The 17318-nt window shown below is 46.3% G+C and overlaps 1 protein-coding gene across 2 annotated transcripts in view; it reads left to right on the top strand.

Annotated features, from left to right (window-relative positions):
- The first annotated feature begins 352 nt into the window (after positions 1-352).
- Positions 353-17318, top strand: part of SCARB1 (scavenger receptor class B member 1) — a 251962-nt gene continuing 234996 nt past the window's right edge. Inside the window, exon 1 of one of the 2 annotated variants that reach the window (XM_030218831.1) lies at positions 353-538. In XM_030218831.1, coding sequence (XP_030074691.1) covers positions 416-538 — 123 coding nt within the window. In that variant the 5' untranslated portion in view covers positions 353-415. The remainder of the gene's footprint in view (positions 539-17318) is intronic. The other variant, XM_030218830.1, reaches the window with a different exon arrangement.

Below are 17318 nucleotides of genomic sequence, written 5' to 3'. Positions count from 1 at the left end.
ATCACCTTTCCCTAGGATAGTCCCACAGATCCATAGGAGCCAACTTTTCAAAATGATTGTGGGTGTTAAATCCAACAAAAATGACCCCATCCCTGGACACACTTAAGGAGTTTGCTTAGTGTCCAATGTTCCCGTAAGAAGCCATGTGGGAACAGATTGATGGTAACATTGGACACTAAAGGGTTAATATTTGGGGGGGGGGGGGCACGCCGTCCCACCCTCCCCTAGCCAGATTCGGTCTTCGTCCCGCCCCTCTTCCACACTCCGCCCCCTCCAGGCACCACGGTTCCAGCGCGGGGGGAACCCAGCCTCCTCCTCCATGTGACCCGCCCCTTCCCAAGGAAATAAAACGCCCGGTCGGAGGGCCTGCTAGGATGTGGCGAGACTGCTGCTCACAGTACAAGCGGTTGGCCCGATGGCTATGTCCAAGAAGCGCAGGACGGTCCTGATCCTAGTCGTTTTGGGGCTGCTGCTGGCAGGCTTGGGCACCGTGCTCGTATTCTTGGTACCTGATCTTGTCATTGGTCAGATAGAAAAGGTAAGACACCTGTCTGTAGAGAGAGAGAGAGAGAGAGAGAGAGAGAGAGGAGGGGGGGGGGGGGGGGAGGAGGAGGAGGAGAGTCCCTTAATTAATTGCTCTGGTTTAATTGGGAAGCATTGTGGAAAGAGGTGCAGGATGGGCACGAAGATGCTCTGTGTATGATAACTTTCCTTGCACTGGGGAAGAAAATACGCCTCGTGATTTGCGTTTACAAGTCTTTGGTTTGATGTTTAACCCTGACTCTTTAAGTGACTGCAACAGCGATAAAAGTGATATAACTTTGGAGTTTAAACCTTTAAGCAAAATCATTTACTGTTTACTGTAATAAAAGAATGTCTGGAGCGATAGTGGCGTGGTGTGGCTTTCGGTTATACTTATCCTGGAGGCTGCCTGTCTGTTATTAATAAATTGGGATGGTTTCGCCCCAATAACAAAAGCTAGAGAAATCAAGCATTTTAAGTACAGTAATAAAAAGGAAAGTATCTAAAACCGAGATGCCCCGGCAACAAGAGGATGGGGTGGGAGATTTTCCCTTCAAAACTGTGCCAGCGCTCACTCCAATAGTTCGTATTCAGGAATAGGTTAGTTGTAATTTCTGTTCTATCACTAGCGTTGAAATAACCTTAAGCTGTGACTGTTATTGAAAGCTATGTAAAGGACTGCTTTTTTTTTTTTCAGACTTGTATAATGAGCACTTCAAAAATAAGTAAATAGCAATTTCCTTAAGTAAATTGGGCTGTCTGAAAACTGTCTCCTGACTTTCAACTGATACTTAAAAAGCAGCAAGGGGTGGGCATGCTCATACTCAGGGAAGTATGGTGCACACTTGCAGGCTGAGTCACAGAAATCCTGCAGTAAAGCCAATAGCGCCCACTCCATACCACATAGAAAGCTAGCTCTCCAATGCTCAACAGAAATGATATTCAAATTATAGGTGCACTGTAAAGTGAAGCAAAGGGAAAGAAGGTATGAGGTGCTTGGCGCATGCACACAAGTGTGCACAGGCTTTCTTCACTTCAAGAAATCAAAACCGGCAGATTTAAAACTGGAAATCAAAAGAAATCCTCTCAAAACCTCCCCCCCCCCCCCCCCAACCGCTAGCTCCAAGCTGGAGTTATTTTTCCAGTGGTACTAACAGGGTTTTTTTGTGTGCTTTTTCTGAGTATTGGGAAGGCATAGCAAATGATGCGTTAAATGTAGTCCAATTAAAATAACACTTTGTGGCCATCCCTGGTGCACGTTGCTTCCTGTGGTAAAGCCCTCTGAGCATTCCGCACAGTTTTAAGATATGCTATTTTATATCCCTTTCATTGTTTAATCATGAATTGATAATGAATGTGACTGTTGTACTTTTATGTTATTAGATCTGCTAGCTTACTGTAGCCTATTGAGCTGAGCGGTGTACATAACTAAAAAGGAAAGGAACTCCAGTTGTCGTTGATAGAAATCCCTTTCATTGTTGGCTTAATCATGAATTGATCAGACTGGATGAACTTATAACATTATTAGATCTGCTAGCCTGCTGTAGCTGCCTGAGCAGAGCAGTGTACACAACTAAAACTTAACTAATACAATATTTCTTGGCCAGAAAAAAAGTCATGGGACCGGAAGTAATATATGGTGGCTGAAATAGACGCCATGCATTTCCAGTTTTTCTTTTTGTCTTCTTTGGACTAATGAGTTCTTCCCAGAAACCAACAAGGACTTGAAAGTAAGCTGAAGGAAGTGTTCTGTTTATTAATATGGGATATCTCCGATTTGGGAGAACAGAGACAGTGAGTGCTGAAACGGGTTATCGCGTGGGACATAAGGAACATTTGTGAGATGCGCTACAGCTGGTTTTGTTGAATGGTATTGGGGATGAGCAATTTGGGAAATGTATAATAGGGAGAGACTACTGTGAGAGTGTGGGGCAGAGAGTGTTTTTATTAAGTGTGGTTTTCATAATAAAGATTGTAAAATCAAATGCACACAATGAGGTGGTTGTAGTATATTTAAATATCAAGAAATATTGTATTAGTCAAGTGGTAGTGGCAGTTTATACGTGGGAATAATTGTTGTGAATTTTCCTTGTGGTTGGTAATAACTAAAACTTAAAGGAAAGGAGCTCCAGTTATAATCACACAGAGGAGAAATATAGTCACACAAAGAAAAGCATAGTACGTTCATGCAAAGGAAAGTATAAAGCACATAGCCAAGAATAAGGTTTTCAAAGGAAAGTATAAAGTAAACAGCTAAGAACAAGCATTGGTTTACCTAACCTACTGGCAGCAGCTTCTGGTTAATTCTGATCTCCAAAAGCTTGTCTAAGAAGCCCAGGCTTTCACGTTTACATTGGTTTTTAATATGGTTTGCCATAAAGGGGCAGAGTTACAAATATGGGGAGAGAAAAAGAAGGCATGGTGTCTGCTTGTTTCTAGCTGGGCAAGTTTAGGACCTGGCAGGACGAGACAATGGCCATTTAAAGAACAGAGGACTCTTGCTGGTGAGTAGGGAATAGTAAGACATGAGACACAGTACCCAATCTAAAAGCCTTGAATGTCAACGGAGCGATTTCTGTAATTAATTTGAAATTCTTCAGGAAGCCAGTGATGGGTTAAGGCCATTCAGGTCTTTATGTGCCATCACTTACTATGTTACTACTAGTAAAAAAAGGCCTGTTTATGACACAAATGAAACGGGCGCTAGCAAGGTTTTCCTCAGAGTGCGAGTGTGTGTGTGTGTGCCATGGGCCCCCCCTCTGAGTTCCAGGGTAGTCCCTCCCTTCCAGTTCCAGCACTCCTCCCACTGATTTTAGAAGTCATCTTTACTTACCAAGTCGGGGTTACGGCGGCCGTCAGCAGCGGTAAAAGGCGTGCAGGCTCGGTCCTTCTCTCTCTCAGCTCTGGTTCCGCCCTTATTTCCTGTCCCCGCAAGGGTGGGACCAGAGCTGAGAGAGAAGGGCCGAGCCTGCATGCCTTTTTACCGCTGCTGCTGGCCGACGTAAACCTGACTTGATGATTGAAGATGACTTTTAAAATTTGGTGGGAGGGGGCCCGTTGCCTGGCAACTCTGCAGAGTTCACTTCCAGTGATTGGTCACAGCTGTTTGTGACGAACCCGGAAGTACGTGACATCAGTTCAGGAGATGGATACAGGCTTACAGAGAGCATGAATGCTTCAAGGCTTCACTTTTACGGAGTGAGCTTCAGAATGTTGGAGGTGCTTTTTATTATATAGGATAGGATGGGGCTCATTTTCAAAGCACTTTCAAAGCACCATAGAAACCTATGGTGCTTTGACAATGAGACGCTATATATTCTACTGTTCCCATGCTAACAGAATTGTTGGTGGTAGGTGTTGAGAATTGGCCTGTCAGAATGGGACTTGCAGTAAAATGTAGTGATTTGCTAACAGCCAGCGATGCACAAAGGGGATTGCATGCAAATGAGCTGCATGGACTCTGCTGTGTGCATCACTCTGTTTGCGAGTCAGAGCTGTCAAATGCATTTGACAGCTTTTATGCACCGCCCCCCCCCCCCCAACCCCACACCACCTTTATTTCCTTGGTGGTCCAGTGGATTCTGATTCCCTCCCAATCTCTTTACAGTTTTTCCCTGGTGGTCCTGTGGATCATGACCACCCCTCCCCCCAAATGCGTGCACACACTCACACCCCTCCATGTAACTTTAGAAAGTGGAAGCAATTGGTACATAAAATGGACTATGTGTATCAAATGACTAAGCTAACAGCAATAAAGACAGGAAGGATTACACAATTCTACAAACAATGGGACAAATATTCAACCTGGAGGCTGAAGGATGGAGTGGACTTGGATGCCCCCAGACTAATGACAGCCCCATGATTTGATCATGGAGTAAAGACATATCATGAACCTATACCGGTTAGCAACCGCACTAGGGGAAAGTTGGGGGGGAGGGGGGTTATGTACTGGAAGTATGATTAAGTTGTGATTATCAGCATTTATGATCAATATGTAAAAACTTCAATAAAAATATTAAAAAAAAAAAAAAAGAAAGTGGAAGCAAGAGGGCAGGGAGCACCAGCTCCTTCCTCCTGCCTCGGACCTGCTTGAAACAAAATGGCGCCCTGCGCAGTGCATTCTGGGATGCACTGGGCAGGGCTAAGCACCATAAGGCAGGGCCTGGGCACTGCAATTTTGTTCCAGGTGGACCCTAGGCAGAAGGGAGGAGCTGTTGCTCCTGCTCTCTTGCCTGTGCTTTCTAAAGATCTGGCATAGAGGGGTGCAAGGCAGGGTGGGTTTGTGCACATGTGGGGGAGGGGTTGCATTTTACTGGACTAACAAGGAAAATGGTTTAAAAAAATTGGGGTTATGGAACACTGGACCACCAGGGAAATAAAAAAAATTTTCAGAGGGGGGTGTCAGGGTCAGTTGGACCCCAAGGGAAAAAAATTTTTTTTTTAAGGGGGGGGGGGGGAGAGCTCGTGGAGGGGTCGGGAGGTGAGAGAGCTAGGACGCACAAGCAGACGGACTTTTCCAGCTGCCTACCTGTGCTTCCCTCTCCAACAGCTCCAGAGCAGCTGTAAAATTTTCTTCTTAACTTACACTGCCCTCGAGCTGTGCATCCCAGGGTATACATATTAGACTATGAATGAGCTCATTAGAATGCATTTGCATGGGGTTCTCAGTGGCTGCTAATGGCACTCAGAGCTGCGGGAAAACCCCTTTGTGTATTACTAGCTACCTGATTGCTATTAACCTTTGCTTTAGACTGGTTCTAGCAGTCTAAGGCAAGCAAAGTAAGCTTTGTGCATCTGGCCCTCTGTTCTGTGCATATGCTTTTAGTCCTTTCTTGTACCAGCCAGAAAAAGGGGCAAAGTGTATTGGGATGTTTCTGTGCACCCTCAAGCACTTAACTTTGTACTACTTTGAAAATTGCTTGTTGCGAGTACAAACTACCTGTGAACTTTGCTCTGGGGGGAGGGTGTGGTTATTGCCCCCACAGTATACAATGAGTCACAAATGCCAGAAAACGCGATCAGGGTTTCCTACACCAATCTGCTGCGTTTGTTTCACATATCCTATAGATATGTGGACAAATCTAAAGATAAGGTATTACTCTAGATTATCAAAAGGCATTGGTCAATTAATATTTTTTTCATAAATCCTTGGTTCATGGGAGACAAAAGTTTTATAATACTTAAATCAAAAAGATTTTATAGACTCCTCTTAAGGATTAAAATCTGTGTATGTAGTTACTGAGGTGGCCCTTTTACTAAAGCTAAGCCAGCACTAAATACTAAGCCTGCTTTATACCTATGGGCATCTTAGCATTTAGCATGCTCTAATTTCTTTAGCGGTTGCTAAGCTTGGTTAAAACAACCCTAGAGCTACATGGGGACAGAAATCTTACCCGTCCCCACCCGGTGCCGCAAGAATTTAATGGTACATTAAAAAAAAAAAAAAAAAAAATTAGTCTATCTCTCTGGGTTCGAGCCGTAGCACTGCTCACAAGGAAGGAACGGAAGTTGGAACAATCTGGTGCACACGTGTAAGAGTTGTCTCTGATTCACTGGCACTGTGTGCTAAGAGGTCGCCACATGCATGCACCAGTAGGTCAGGTGACGCTAGTGCCTATGTCAGAGCTGAGGTCTGCACATCAGCCTGGGAGCAATGAGTATTATAGTAACACTAGTAAAAAAGGCCCGTTTCTGACGCACATGAAACGGGCGCTAGCAAGGTTGTCCTTGGCGTGTGTATGTTTGGGAGAGTGTGCGTGAGAGAGTGAAAGTGCGAGTGTATATGTGATGTGTGCAAGTGCGTATGTGATGTGTGCAAGTGCGTATGTGAGAGACAGTGTGATTGTGAGTGTGTTTCACACAGATTCAGTGTGTGTGTGATACTGAGATGCTCTGTGAGACTGAGTGTGTGAGTGATTGTGTGACTGTCAGATGAGTGTGTGTGTGTTTGTGGCGTGGGTTCATGAAGCACTTGCAGAAGAGAGAGAGTGTGTGTGTGTGTGGGGGGGGGGGGAGGTTTGAGGTAGCAGGGCCAAATGATAGTGAGTGTGGGTGGGGCAGGAGTTTCAGGAAGCGCTGCCAGATGAGAGAGTGAGTGTGTGTACGGGGTTTTAGGATGCGCTGCCAGATGTGAGAGTGGTTTGGGGGGGGGGGGGGGGAGTTCAGGAAGCACTGCCGGAGTTAGTGTGTGTGTTGTAGGGGTGTCGGGGTGTGTGTGTTTGGGGTTTCAGCAGGGAAGAAGAGGGGTTTGGGGGTTGGTTATGGAAGCGCTGGCAGTTGAGTGAGGGTGTGTTTATTGTGCGTTTCCACATGAGAGAGTGTGTGTGTGGTGGGGTTCAGGAAGCGCTGCCAGATGAGAGAGAGTGTGTGTGTTTGAGGGGGGGGGGGGGTTCAGGAACTGTTGCAAAATGAGTGTGTGTGGGGGGGGGGCAGGGGTTTCAGGAAGCGCTGCCAGATGAGTGATTGAGTGTGTGTTGTGGGGGGTGCGTTGAGGAACTGTGGCCAATTGAGAGTACGTTTTTGGGTGGTGGGTTCTGGAACCGCTGCCAGGTGAGTGATTGATTGTGTGTGGGGAGTGGGGGCTGGGGTTTCATGGAGCGGTGCCTGTTGTGAGAGTGTGTGTGTGTGTGTGTGTTTATTTCATTTTGGGTGGGTGATTGTGGTGTGATGAATTTCGAAGGAAGCGGAGGCTGCTTTCTGGGGTTGTTGTGTTTCGTCTCCGCTTCCTCCGTGTGATGCACCCGCCGCCGCGCGTTGCTCCCCCCTCCCACCGCCATCCCAGCCTACCGTGTCTTAGTTTTGCTGGCGGGGTACCCAAAATCCCGCCAGCAGAAGTCCTTCGTTGTGGGCTCTGCTGAGTCCCACTTGATCTTCTGCATTGCTAGGCTGTGCAGGGCGGGGTTATGTGCGTCTTACGTCGTGCACATGCATGACTTCAGATGCACAGAAGCCCTGCCTGCAGAGGCTAGTAATGCTGAAGATCATGCCGGTCTGAAGACAGGACGTGTTCTTGCGGGGTTTCGGGTTCCCCGGCGGCAAAGCTACGCGTCGGTGGGTAGGGGTGGGGGTGGGTTTTGCTTCATGTGGATTGTGTTGCGGTGCTTATTTTTTTTGCAGGATTTTCGTGGATGGCTTGGGGGGGGGGGGGGGCGCGGGGGTGGTTGTTGCACCTGCAGCATATGTTGGCTGGGTTTTTTTTTTTTTGCGGTTTGTCGTGTGTGGCTTTGGGGGGGGGTGGGTGTTGCACATCTTGGGGGAGGAGTACCTACTGCTCCCCCTGCTTGTTTGTTTTTTTCCTTGACTTTTTTTTTCTATTTTTAAACGCTCCCTGAACGTTCTTTTTGCTAAGGTTCTGAACTCGCATCATGACATTTGACGCGCGGGCGGGGCTCCGAGTCATAGTGGGATGGCTTCACCACTATGAAGTTACGAACCCTTGTGCTGTGAGTTCAGAAACTTTGTCCTCAGAACGTTCAGGGTGTGTTTTATTATAGTAGATACTAAGTGACAGCAGATAAATAAAAACAGGAACGGACCCAATAGTCATACTCATCACTTCATGATTAAATCAAAAATTAATGCGATATGTACTATGGTCTTTCTGTTTCTGGGATGTAGACCATAGAAGTCCGCCCTGCCCTATCCTTATGTTCCAACTGCTGGAGTTGCCCTCAAAGACCACTCCAGCCTATTCATCTTTTCATTTGCGGGACACTGACACTAAGTCTGTCCCGCACTGTCTTCGAGTTCCAGCCACTAAAGTTGCTGTCTAAGCCCTTTCCAGCCCATCCTAAACCAGACTGCCATATATGAGACAGACCATACAAGTCTGGTATTGGTCCTAGTTCGTCAAAGCCGGAGTTGCCATCTTAAGCCTCACTCAACACATCCGTTTTCTAATTAGAGATCCTCTGTGTTCATCCCACGCCTTTTTCAATTTTGTCACCATTTGTGTCGCTACCACCTCCTTAATGGAGACTTTCCGCATCTGTTCTGTTAAAGCGGCGAGGAGGAGACAGCACTCAAAGAAGTTGACACTTGGTAGGTGTGAGGTTGGCACAAGTGCAGGAACTGCTTTCCATCCCCATGGGAACCCCACAGGATTCCCGTGAACCCCGTTCTTGTGTAGGTCTCTAAACAACCCTCAAAATACTGTTTAAAAATTGAATAATAACACCAGGGGCCTAATTCTAAATCTGCCCAGAACTGGACGGGTGCTTTAGTTGGGCTTTTACATTGAGTTTAATGATGAACCGAGTTTATACAAACGGATAATGACGTTCGCGCCATATGAGCTGCTATGATGACTCCTGCAGGCAGATTTTAGACTTTAAATGTTATGTGAAGACATACCTGTTAGGCATTTATGTCAGGGGCGTAGCCAGGCAACAGATTTTGGGTGGGCCTAGGCAAGAAGTGGGTGGGCACCAAGTGTTTTCTCTCCTCCCCCTGCCACCACCACCAAAAAAATATCTCAGCTGGTGGTAAGATGCTTCTTTCCACCTTGGCAGTCTGCAGCAAGCATGCACTGGAAACTGAGCATGTGCAAGTGCCAGTATCGTGGAGAGTAGCGTTTTCATTCCCATCAGGGGGATGTCCTAAGCTGCTAGAGCTTGGGATCCCTATCAGCTACTGCTAAATGTGTGCTACTGTTGGGTGGGCACTGGCCCACCCAGGCCCACCTGTGGCTACACCACTGATTCATGTGCTTTGGGATTAGGATAACTATTAGGCATTTATGTGCTTTGGCATTAGGATAGCTGGACAGCTGTAATTGGTGTGTATTAGCAGGTTTTGCTATTAGCAGACAATTTTTTTTTTTTTTCTCAATTTTTTTATGTTTTAATGTTTGATTTTAATACAGATGTGTAATGTGTTTGTAAGCTGCTTAGGTTTAAGTGATCTGGGACCCTGTTTTACAGACAAAATGATGGGTGGGGGTGGAAGGAACTTGTGTGTGTGTGTTTTTTTTTTTAGTGTGGTGTCCTAGTTATTGAACCAATTAGCCTGGAATGTGTCAACACTATGAATTGCATGGTGATATACTGTTGGTGGGAGTGTACCACCTTGTTCTAGTGTCGTCTTTGTGGCACAGGTTGTTGGGTTTTAATAGTATGTGGTATTCAGTGATGTATCATATTAGGGCTGCATTTTGGTCACAACGCTTGCTCGAGTCTCTTTGGAGTCAGTAGCACCAAGCTCTTCTGGCTGCTGGAGTTCACTGCCTTGCCATAGGTTCCACTAGTTCTGTTTTAGAAGGCTGCAGCTCAATCCCCCCCCCCCCCCCCCCCCTGCCAGTCTATTTCATAGTAACATAGTAGATGACGGCAGATAAAGAGACCTGCACGGTTCACCCAGTCTGCCCGACTAGATTTTTATTTTATTTTTTTTTATTTTTTGTTACATTTGTACCCTGCGCTTTCCCACTTATGGCAGGCTCAATGCGGCTTACATGGGGCAATGGAGGGTTAAGTGACTTGCCCAGAGTCACAAGGAGCTGCCTGTGCCTGAAGTGGGAATCGAACTCAGTTCCCCAGGACCAGAGTCCACCACCCTAACCACTAGGCCACTCCTCCACTCTAGGTTTTTTTTTGTGTATACCTTACCTTGATTTGTACCTGTCTTTTTTTTTTTCAGGGCACAGACCGTATAAGCCTGCCCAGCACCAACCCCACCTCCCACTTTCAAATGTAGTCTTCTGTTTGGTCCCTGGTACCAGCAGCCTGCTTCAAAGTGTGTGTGCGTGTTTTTTTTTTTTTTTTTTTCTCATTTGTCCCACCACTTCTGTTTTTGCACGGGGCGGGATGGGTCGGAGGAAAAGGCTGCAGGCAGCATATATGCAATGCTGCACTGTGGACCAACAGAAGGTCACCTTTTAAGGTAGACCAATGGGAGGGGGGGGAGCGCTAGATGCTGGATTGTGCCATGGGGCAGGGGTTGGGAGTAAAGGAAACACACTGTGACATGATTATCTCTTTTTTTTTTTTTTTAAATTTAAATTCTTACTCGGGAACTTTCATGTATTACCATAATTTATTCTTCCTTACCATGTATATGCACATGATAGATATGTTATGCTGTATGTATGCAACTTAGCACATTACCACTAGTAATTCCGTTATCCGGAAATGGCAACCGCCATTACGGCAAATGTAAGCCACATTGAGCCTGCAAATTGGTGGGAAAATGTGGGATACAAATGCTACAAATGATTTAAATTGTGATGAGTGATTACTGCATTAATCGGCGTTAACTGCGATGAACTTGCAGCGCTAAAATGTAGCATTAAGTAAATGCTATTGCTCCATTGTGAGAAATGACTTTGAATGTATTGTAGCCACTGTTCCCCAAAATTAAGTTGTCCCTCTTTCCTGCCACTATGATCTGACACAACAAAATTGAGATTATGCATTGCAGGGAGGGCAAGTGAGCGTTGGTGATGTAGTTGAGTACATGACTTAATCGGCTTTTTTTTTTTTTTTTTTTTTAAATTCCTGATTTTCTGCTAAGTTTCTTCATTTTTAAGAAGTATTGAATTTAAAAGAGATTACAAAGAACAAATGTGCAATGAAATACAAAAGTTATAATCAGTAGTTGCTTAAAAATCTCTTTATAATACCCATATACACCAAAAAGGAACTTCTAATTTTAACATATATTTTTATTTGGAAAACCCAACCAACCGCCATACCGAGAGAGAGGAAAAAAACCCACCCTACGTCCCAATCCATTCCTACAACTTAAAACGAACGTTGTTTCACAAAAGGCTCCCAAATAGCCTCCCATTTAGATAAAGTATGATTGCGCTTAGCCCACAATCTCTCCAAGGCTCATTTACTGTGGCAAGGAACCAGCATCCTGAGGATGTATGTACTAGAGTTGCACAGGGACAGAAATCTAACCTGTCCCCATCTGTCCCCGTAGGGAATCTAACCTGTCCCCGCAAGAACTTAATTTTTTTTTTTTTTTAAGTATAATTTCCTGTCTGCTCTCTGGGTTTGAGCCGCAGCGCTGCAGGCAAGGAAGGAATGGAAGTTGGAACACTCTGGTGTGCACATGTAAGACTTCTCTGATTCACTGGCACTGTGTGCTAAGAGATCGCCAAATGCACACGTCAGTAGGTCGGGGTGACATCAGATGCTTGTGCCTGTGTCAGAGCTGAGGTCTGCACATCAGCCTGTGAGCAGAGAGGATTAATAGTAACATCGTAAATGGTCCAGCCAGTCTGCCCAATATTTGATTGATTTATTTTACATTTATACCCTGCACTTTCCCACTCGGCAGGTTCAATGTGGCTTACATAGCATTTTATAAATGACATGTTGTAGAGACAGAACAACTGTGGAAGTACAGTGGGTGGGTAGGGGTGCTGGGGAAGGGGTGAGGGATGTTTTATAGGGTGAACGGGGAGAGCAAAGTCTTTGACCATGGCTTTATCTTACATTTAGGTGATTAGGATGGAGCATTGGGGTAGGCCTGTTTGAAAAGGTGTGTTTTCAGTGACTTCCTGAATGGAAGTATGTCATTGATTTGAGTGAATAGACCGAGGAAGACGTTCCAGAGTTGGCTGCCTACAAAGGAGAAGGTGGATACATAAAAGGACTTGCACTTGGGGTAGTGTAGATTGAGGTATGTTCGCGACGATTCAGACATGTTTCTGGTTGGGAGGTTGATCAAGTTGTTCATGTAGCTTGGAGCTTCTCCGTGTATAATTTTGTGGGTCATTGTATGAATTTTGAAGTTTATTTGTTCTTTAATTGGGAGCAAATGTAGTTTTTTCATGGAGAGGTGTTGCGCTCTCAAAGCATGATTTGCCAAAGATAAGTCTAGCTGCCGTATTCTGGGCAGTTTGGAGTTTCTTCAGGATTTGGGCTTTGCAGCCGATGAAGATACTATTGCAGTAGTCAGCGTGGGTAAGTATAGTGGACTGAACCAAGTTGTGGAAGGATTTTGAGGGGAGGTAGGGTTTCACGCGTTTCAGTACCCACATCATACTGAATATTTTCTTTGTGATGGTTGTTGCGTGGTTTTCTAGCGTTGGATTTTTGTCTAGTGTCACTCTGAGAATTTTCAGGTTGTCAGAAATGGGTATTGCGACCTCGGGGGTGGTGAGAGTAGCTGGAAGTGGAGTAGAATAGGGGGGTGATATGATGAGGCATTGCGTTTTCTTTAGCTTTATCTTGAAGGCGTTGGCCCAGGAGGTCATGGTATTTATGCCCGTACTAATTTTAGTGGAGATTTCTGATAGGTTGGATTTGAAGGGAATGAATATGGTGACATCGGTGTAAATGAATGGGTTGAGGTCATGTCTAAATAGAGACTTGGGCTAGGGGGATCATCATAAGGTTGAAGAGGATTGGTGAGAGAGGGGATTCTTGTGGCACACCACAGTCAGGGGACTAAGGAGATGAGAAAGTGTAGTTGTTAATTTGACTTGGTAGGATCTTGAGGTGACAAAGCCCTTTACCCATTTGATATTTCCACCGATCCCGAGTCTATCCAGTAATTTTGTTAGGATGTTGTGATCAACCATGTCAAACGCGCTGGATAGATCGAATTGTAAAAGGAGAATGTTTCCGGCTGCTATTTTTTTTGCTTAAATTCGGATAGTAAAGTGAGTAATACAGTTTCTGTGCTATGGGCTTGGCGGAAGCCTGATTGTGATTCATGTAGGATAGAGAACTTTTGTATGTACTCAGTGATTTGAAAAGTCACTATGCTTTGTCAGTTTAACCAGTAAAGGTATGGAGGCAACAGGGCGGTAATTGGTGGTGTCGTTTGCCGGTTTCTTGTGGTCTTTAGGTAGTGGAGTAAGTATGTTACCATGATCTGGTTTATTAGACATAATCATTACCAATTCATGGTTAAATCAACAATGAATGTAATGGTATATACTTGATTATGGTCTTTCTGTGGTGTTTCTGGGACATAGACCATGGAAGTCCACCTGGCCTTATGTTCCAACTGCTGGAGTTGCCCTCAAAGCCCACTCCAGCCTATTCATCTTCTCAAGTCTGTCCAACACTGTGCTCATGTTCCAGCCACTAAAGTTGCTGTCAGATAGGCCTGCATGGTGTTGAGACTCTCCAGCGCTCTTGCTGACGAAATTCAACAACCTCCTCCTGTCACTTTTGCATGTGCCTCGCTGCTCATGCAGTCAGCCGTTGCCTGCATGTAGGCACATATCTGGACATCAGTGCTGTCGTCAGCTGTTTGTAGATAACAGCTACGTAGTGATGAAACTCCTCTTCAGTAACACCGGCTGGGATGTCAATAGCCTGTTCATCTGACGTGTTTGCAACGGCTGCATCTGTTTCGTCCCTCTCCACATCCCTAACCAAGCTTGCCCGCTTGCGGGACTGGAGGTTGGGAGGCGGGGATAGGGCTGGGCAGACTTATGCGGTCTGTGCCAGAGCCGGTGGTGGGAAGCGGGACTGGTGGTTGGGAGGCGGGGATAGTGCTGGACAGACTTGTACGGTCTGTGCCAGAGCCGGGGTTGGGAGGCAGGGCTGGGGAGGAGAGGATAGTGCTGGGCAGACTTATACGGTCTGAGCCGGTGGTTGAGAGGTGGGGCTGGTGGTTGGGAGGCAGGGATAATGCAGGGCAGACTTATACGGTCTGTGCCCTGAAGAGCATAGGTACAAATCAAAGTAGGGTATACACAAAAAGCAGCAAATATGAGTTATCTTGTTGGGCAGACTGGATGGACCGTGCAGGTCTTTTTCTGCCGTCATCTACTATGTTACTATGTCGTAGCAGTTCACAATGGTTGCCTGTGTAACGTGATTCCAGGCTTCTTTCTGCATATGTAGGGAATCCATCAGTGATAGATTACGAGCCAGTTCAACAGCACGTTTATCCTTGCCAGTCTGGTCATCCATAATGCTCATCCGATGGCGTAGCACAAGAGCCCGATAATGTTGTTTGAAATTGGCTATTATGCCCTGATCCATAGGTTGGATCAGAGAGTAGTGTTTGGCAGGAAGACAGCCTGCATCATCACTGTATGCAGCACAATTATCACAAAGCAACAAAATCTGATGCTTTGTGCTTGCATTCTACTGTCTAACTTCTTTAGCTACTGCTTCCAAACTTCCCCAGTCATCCATGAATTTGCGTTAGCCTCGTATGACACATGAAGTTGCTTTAACATTCTTGAAGCAACGGGGCTAGTGGTTCCAACTTCTCACTCCCATCCATATTGCAGCAAAGGAGGATCGTCAGTTGGTCCTTCGTTTTACTTCCTGTAGTTTCGGCTTGTTTGAATGCAAGTGTTCCATCAGGAATCGCTCGCCAGTAGAGACACGTTTTCATCAGCATTGAAAATGTGACGAGGTGCAAACCCGTTCAAGATGGTAGGAAGAACTGAAACAACCCAAAGTCAGCACCAAAGTCATCAGCGTCTTGTTTTTCACCATGCTGTTTCTTGAATTTTATGTTCCTCTCCTTCCATCTTTCCAACCATCCAACAGTGGCTTTGAATTCAGTTAGTCCAAGACTTTCAGCTAGCTGATTAGCTTTCTCCATAAGCAGTGGACCACTGACAGGAAACTGCGCTCCTGACTTGAGAAAACCACTGAAGAGCATCTTCTACATCCTCAGGTTTTCCCGCCCGCTTACGTTTCCGGTATGGATTTGTATTGTTTTGCCAGTCTTCCAGAAGCTGGTCTCTCTGCTTCAAGATACTGTACATGAAATTTGACTGGGATTGACACCATGTTCTTTAGCAATAGATTGTTTTTTAATTTTTTAAGAACTTCTATTTGTTCAGCCAGTGGAAAGTCTTGCAGTTGTGCGACGACGACTCCAGTGTACACTCTAACAACCTTCTTTTGCTTATTCTGCCTGTGGCAGTTAACTGAGATTTCAAATTTATCGCCCCTTTGTCACGCACCAATCGGCTTCCATATTCCATGCATGCACTTGTGGAGTCTTTCCTGCAGAGGAGCGATCTTAAACCTTGCATATAAGCGAACCTTTCACTTATCAGTGGTGCACTAAACCAAAGTTTGTCCCCACAGAAATTGATGGTGCCAAAAAACGGAACCGAAATACAGCTTCCTTGTCATCAAGCAGATGCAGCCATTACAGATGGGTTGTGTCCATCAACCAGCAGAGGGAGATAGAGAGCACACTTTTTTCAGTGCCTCATACCAGCTTGCTCCACTGCCTCTCTTCAGTATTCTGTATCTCCCCTAGCAGAGTGGCTGCAGCTTCTTCGAGCTCCATCTAAAATCTGCCTGGAGGTTGCTCCTGTGCTTTTGCCAGTTGTTAGCAGGGGTGTTGGAGGCTATAGCAGCTTCACTTTAAAGGCACATAGATTCACCCTTTCCCTGCCTTACCCATGCCTCCGTGGATGTGGACACATTGCTTAGCTTTCCCTGTCCTTCCCCACCAACAGTGGATGCAGGCACATAGGTTCGCCCTTTCCCTGCCTTTCCCACTCACCTGAGCCTCCGGAGTTCTATTTACCTCTGCTTTCCTCACAGCGTTTAAAAAAAAAAAAAAAAAAAGCGCTTAGATGCTGGATCAGAGGTTTTTTCCTTGCCTTTTTCTGTGGGACCGGAGCTGTGATACTCGGTCCAGGGAGGTAAGAGTGTTTTCCGACTCCGCGGTGGGATCGGGACGATTTTGGTGCGAACCACCATTTTGAATTTTACCGCCATTTTCGGCGATGGCTGCGGAGACAGTAAAGCGCTGTTCCAAGTGTGGCAAGCGCAGATCAGCAGCGGGGCTCTGTAAATCATGCTGTACAGACGTTAGAGCCAGCCCGAGCATGGCGAGCGACGATTCTTCGTGCTCTGAGCTAGCAGCGGGTGCCATTTTGAATTTACCACCTGGGGAGGCCTCAGAGTGAGGCTGATATGGGAGCTACTAGCCCAGGCAGAGATCCGGGTGCCCAGGGTGAGTTTTTCTCCCCTGATTTTCTTATTAATGCATAAAGCATACATGCTTAAAAGAGCGCTCCCACAAAGCCCGGCACGGGCCTCTTCTAATGCCCCCCCCCCAGTGGATTCTAGCCTGGGTATGCCCTCTGAGGCGTTATTCCCTGATAATTGGCAGAATATGAAGCGCAGAAGGGCTTATTCCCCTTCAGAGAGTGCTGCACCTCCTTTTTTTCCCCCCCCCGTGGTCGGGCTGCGAGGATTCGGAGGACTCTGGTAGGCCTTCATGGTCTGAGGAGCCAGTCTGGTGCAGAAGTGACTCAGGATCTGGACGATCCCTCCGCGGTGAGGATTTTCCACCGTGATGAGCTGCCAGCGCTTATTTCTGATGCCCTGCAGGCTCTCTATTGAGGACCCTGCCAGTGGCACAGCCTCCTCTGTGAATCCTAGGATGGCTAGTACCAAAAAGCCTGCTCGAGCCTTTCCTTTGCATGACTCCATCCAAGAGCTTATTTCGGCTCAATGGGCTGACCCCGAGGGACCTTTGAAAGTTTCCAGGGCTATGGGGCAATTATACCCTCTGAGGAGCATATGGCTCGCTTTGCTATGCCTAAAGTGGATGCCCTAGTCACAGCTGTGACAGAGAGCTACCCTCCCTGTTGAAGGAGGTGTTGCCCTGAAGGATATTCAAGACCGTAGACTGGAATCGGCGCTTAAATGGTCATTTGAAATTGTAGGTCTCACTGTTTGGGCATCTGCATGCAGTTGTTATGCTGCTAGAGCCTGCCTGGCTTGGTTGCAACAGGCAGTGGAACAGCCCGGTGATGGAGCGGAGCCCTTTTCAGATGTGGCTCCGCAGATGGAGTCGGCCTTGTCCTTTCTTGCTGACGCCCTTTATGATATTGTCAGAGC

The sequence above is a fragment of the Microcaecilia unicolor genome, chromosome 11 (genome assembly GCF_901765095.1).
Source record: "Microcaecilia unicolor chromosome 11, aMicUni1.1, whole genome shotgun sequence".
NCBI lineage: Eukaryota > Metazoa > Chordata > Amphibia > Gymnophiona > Siphonopidae > Microcaecilia > Microcaecilia unicolor.
This window is presented reverse-complemented; position numbering and strand designations above follow the sequence as displayed.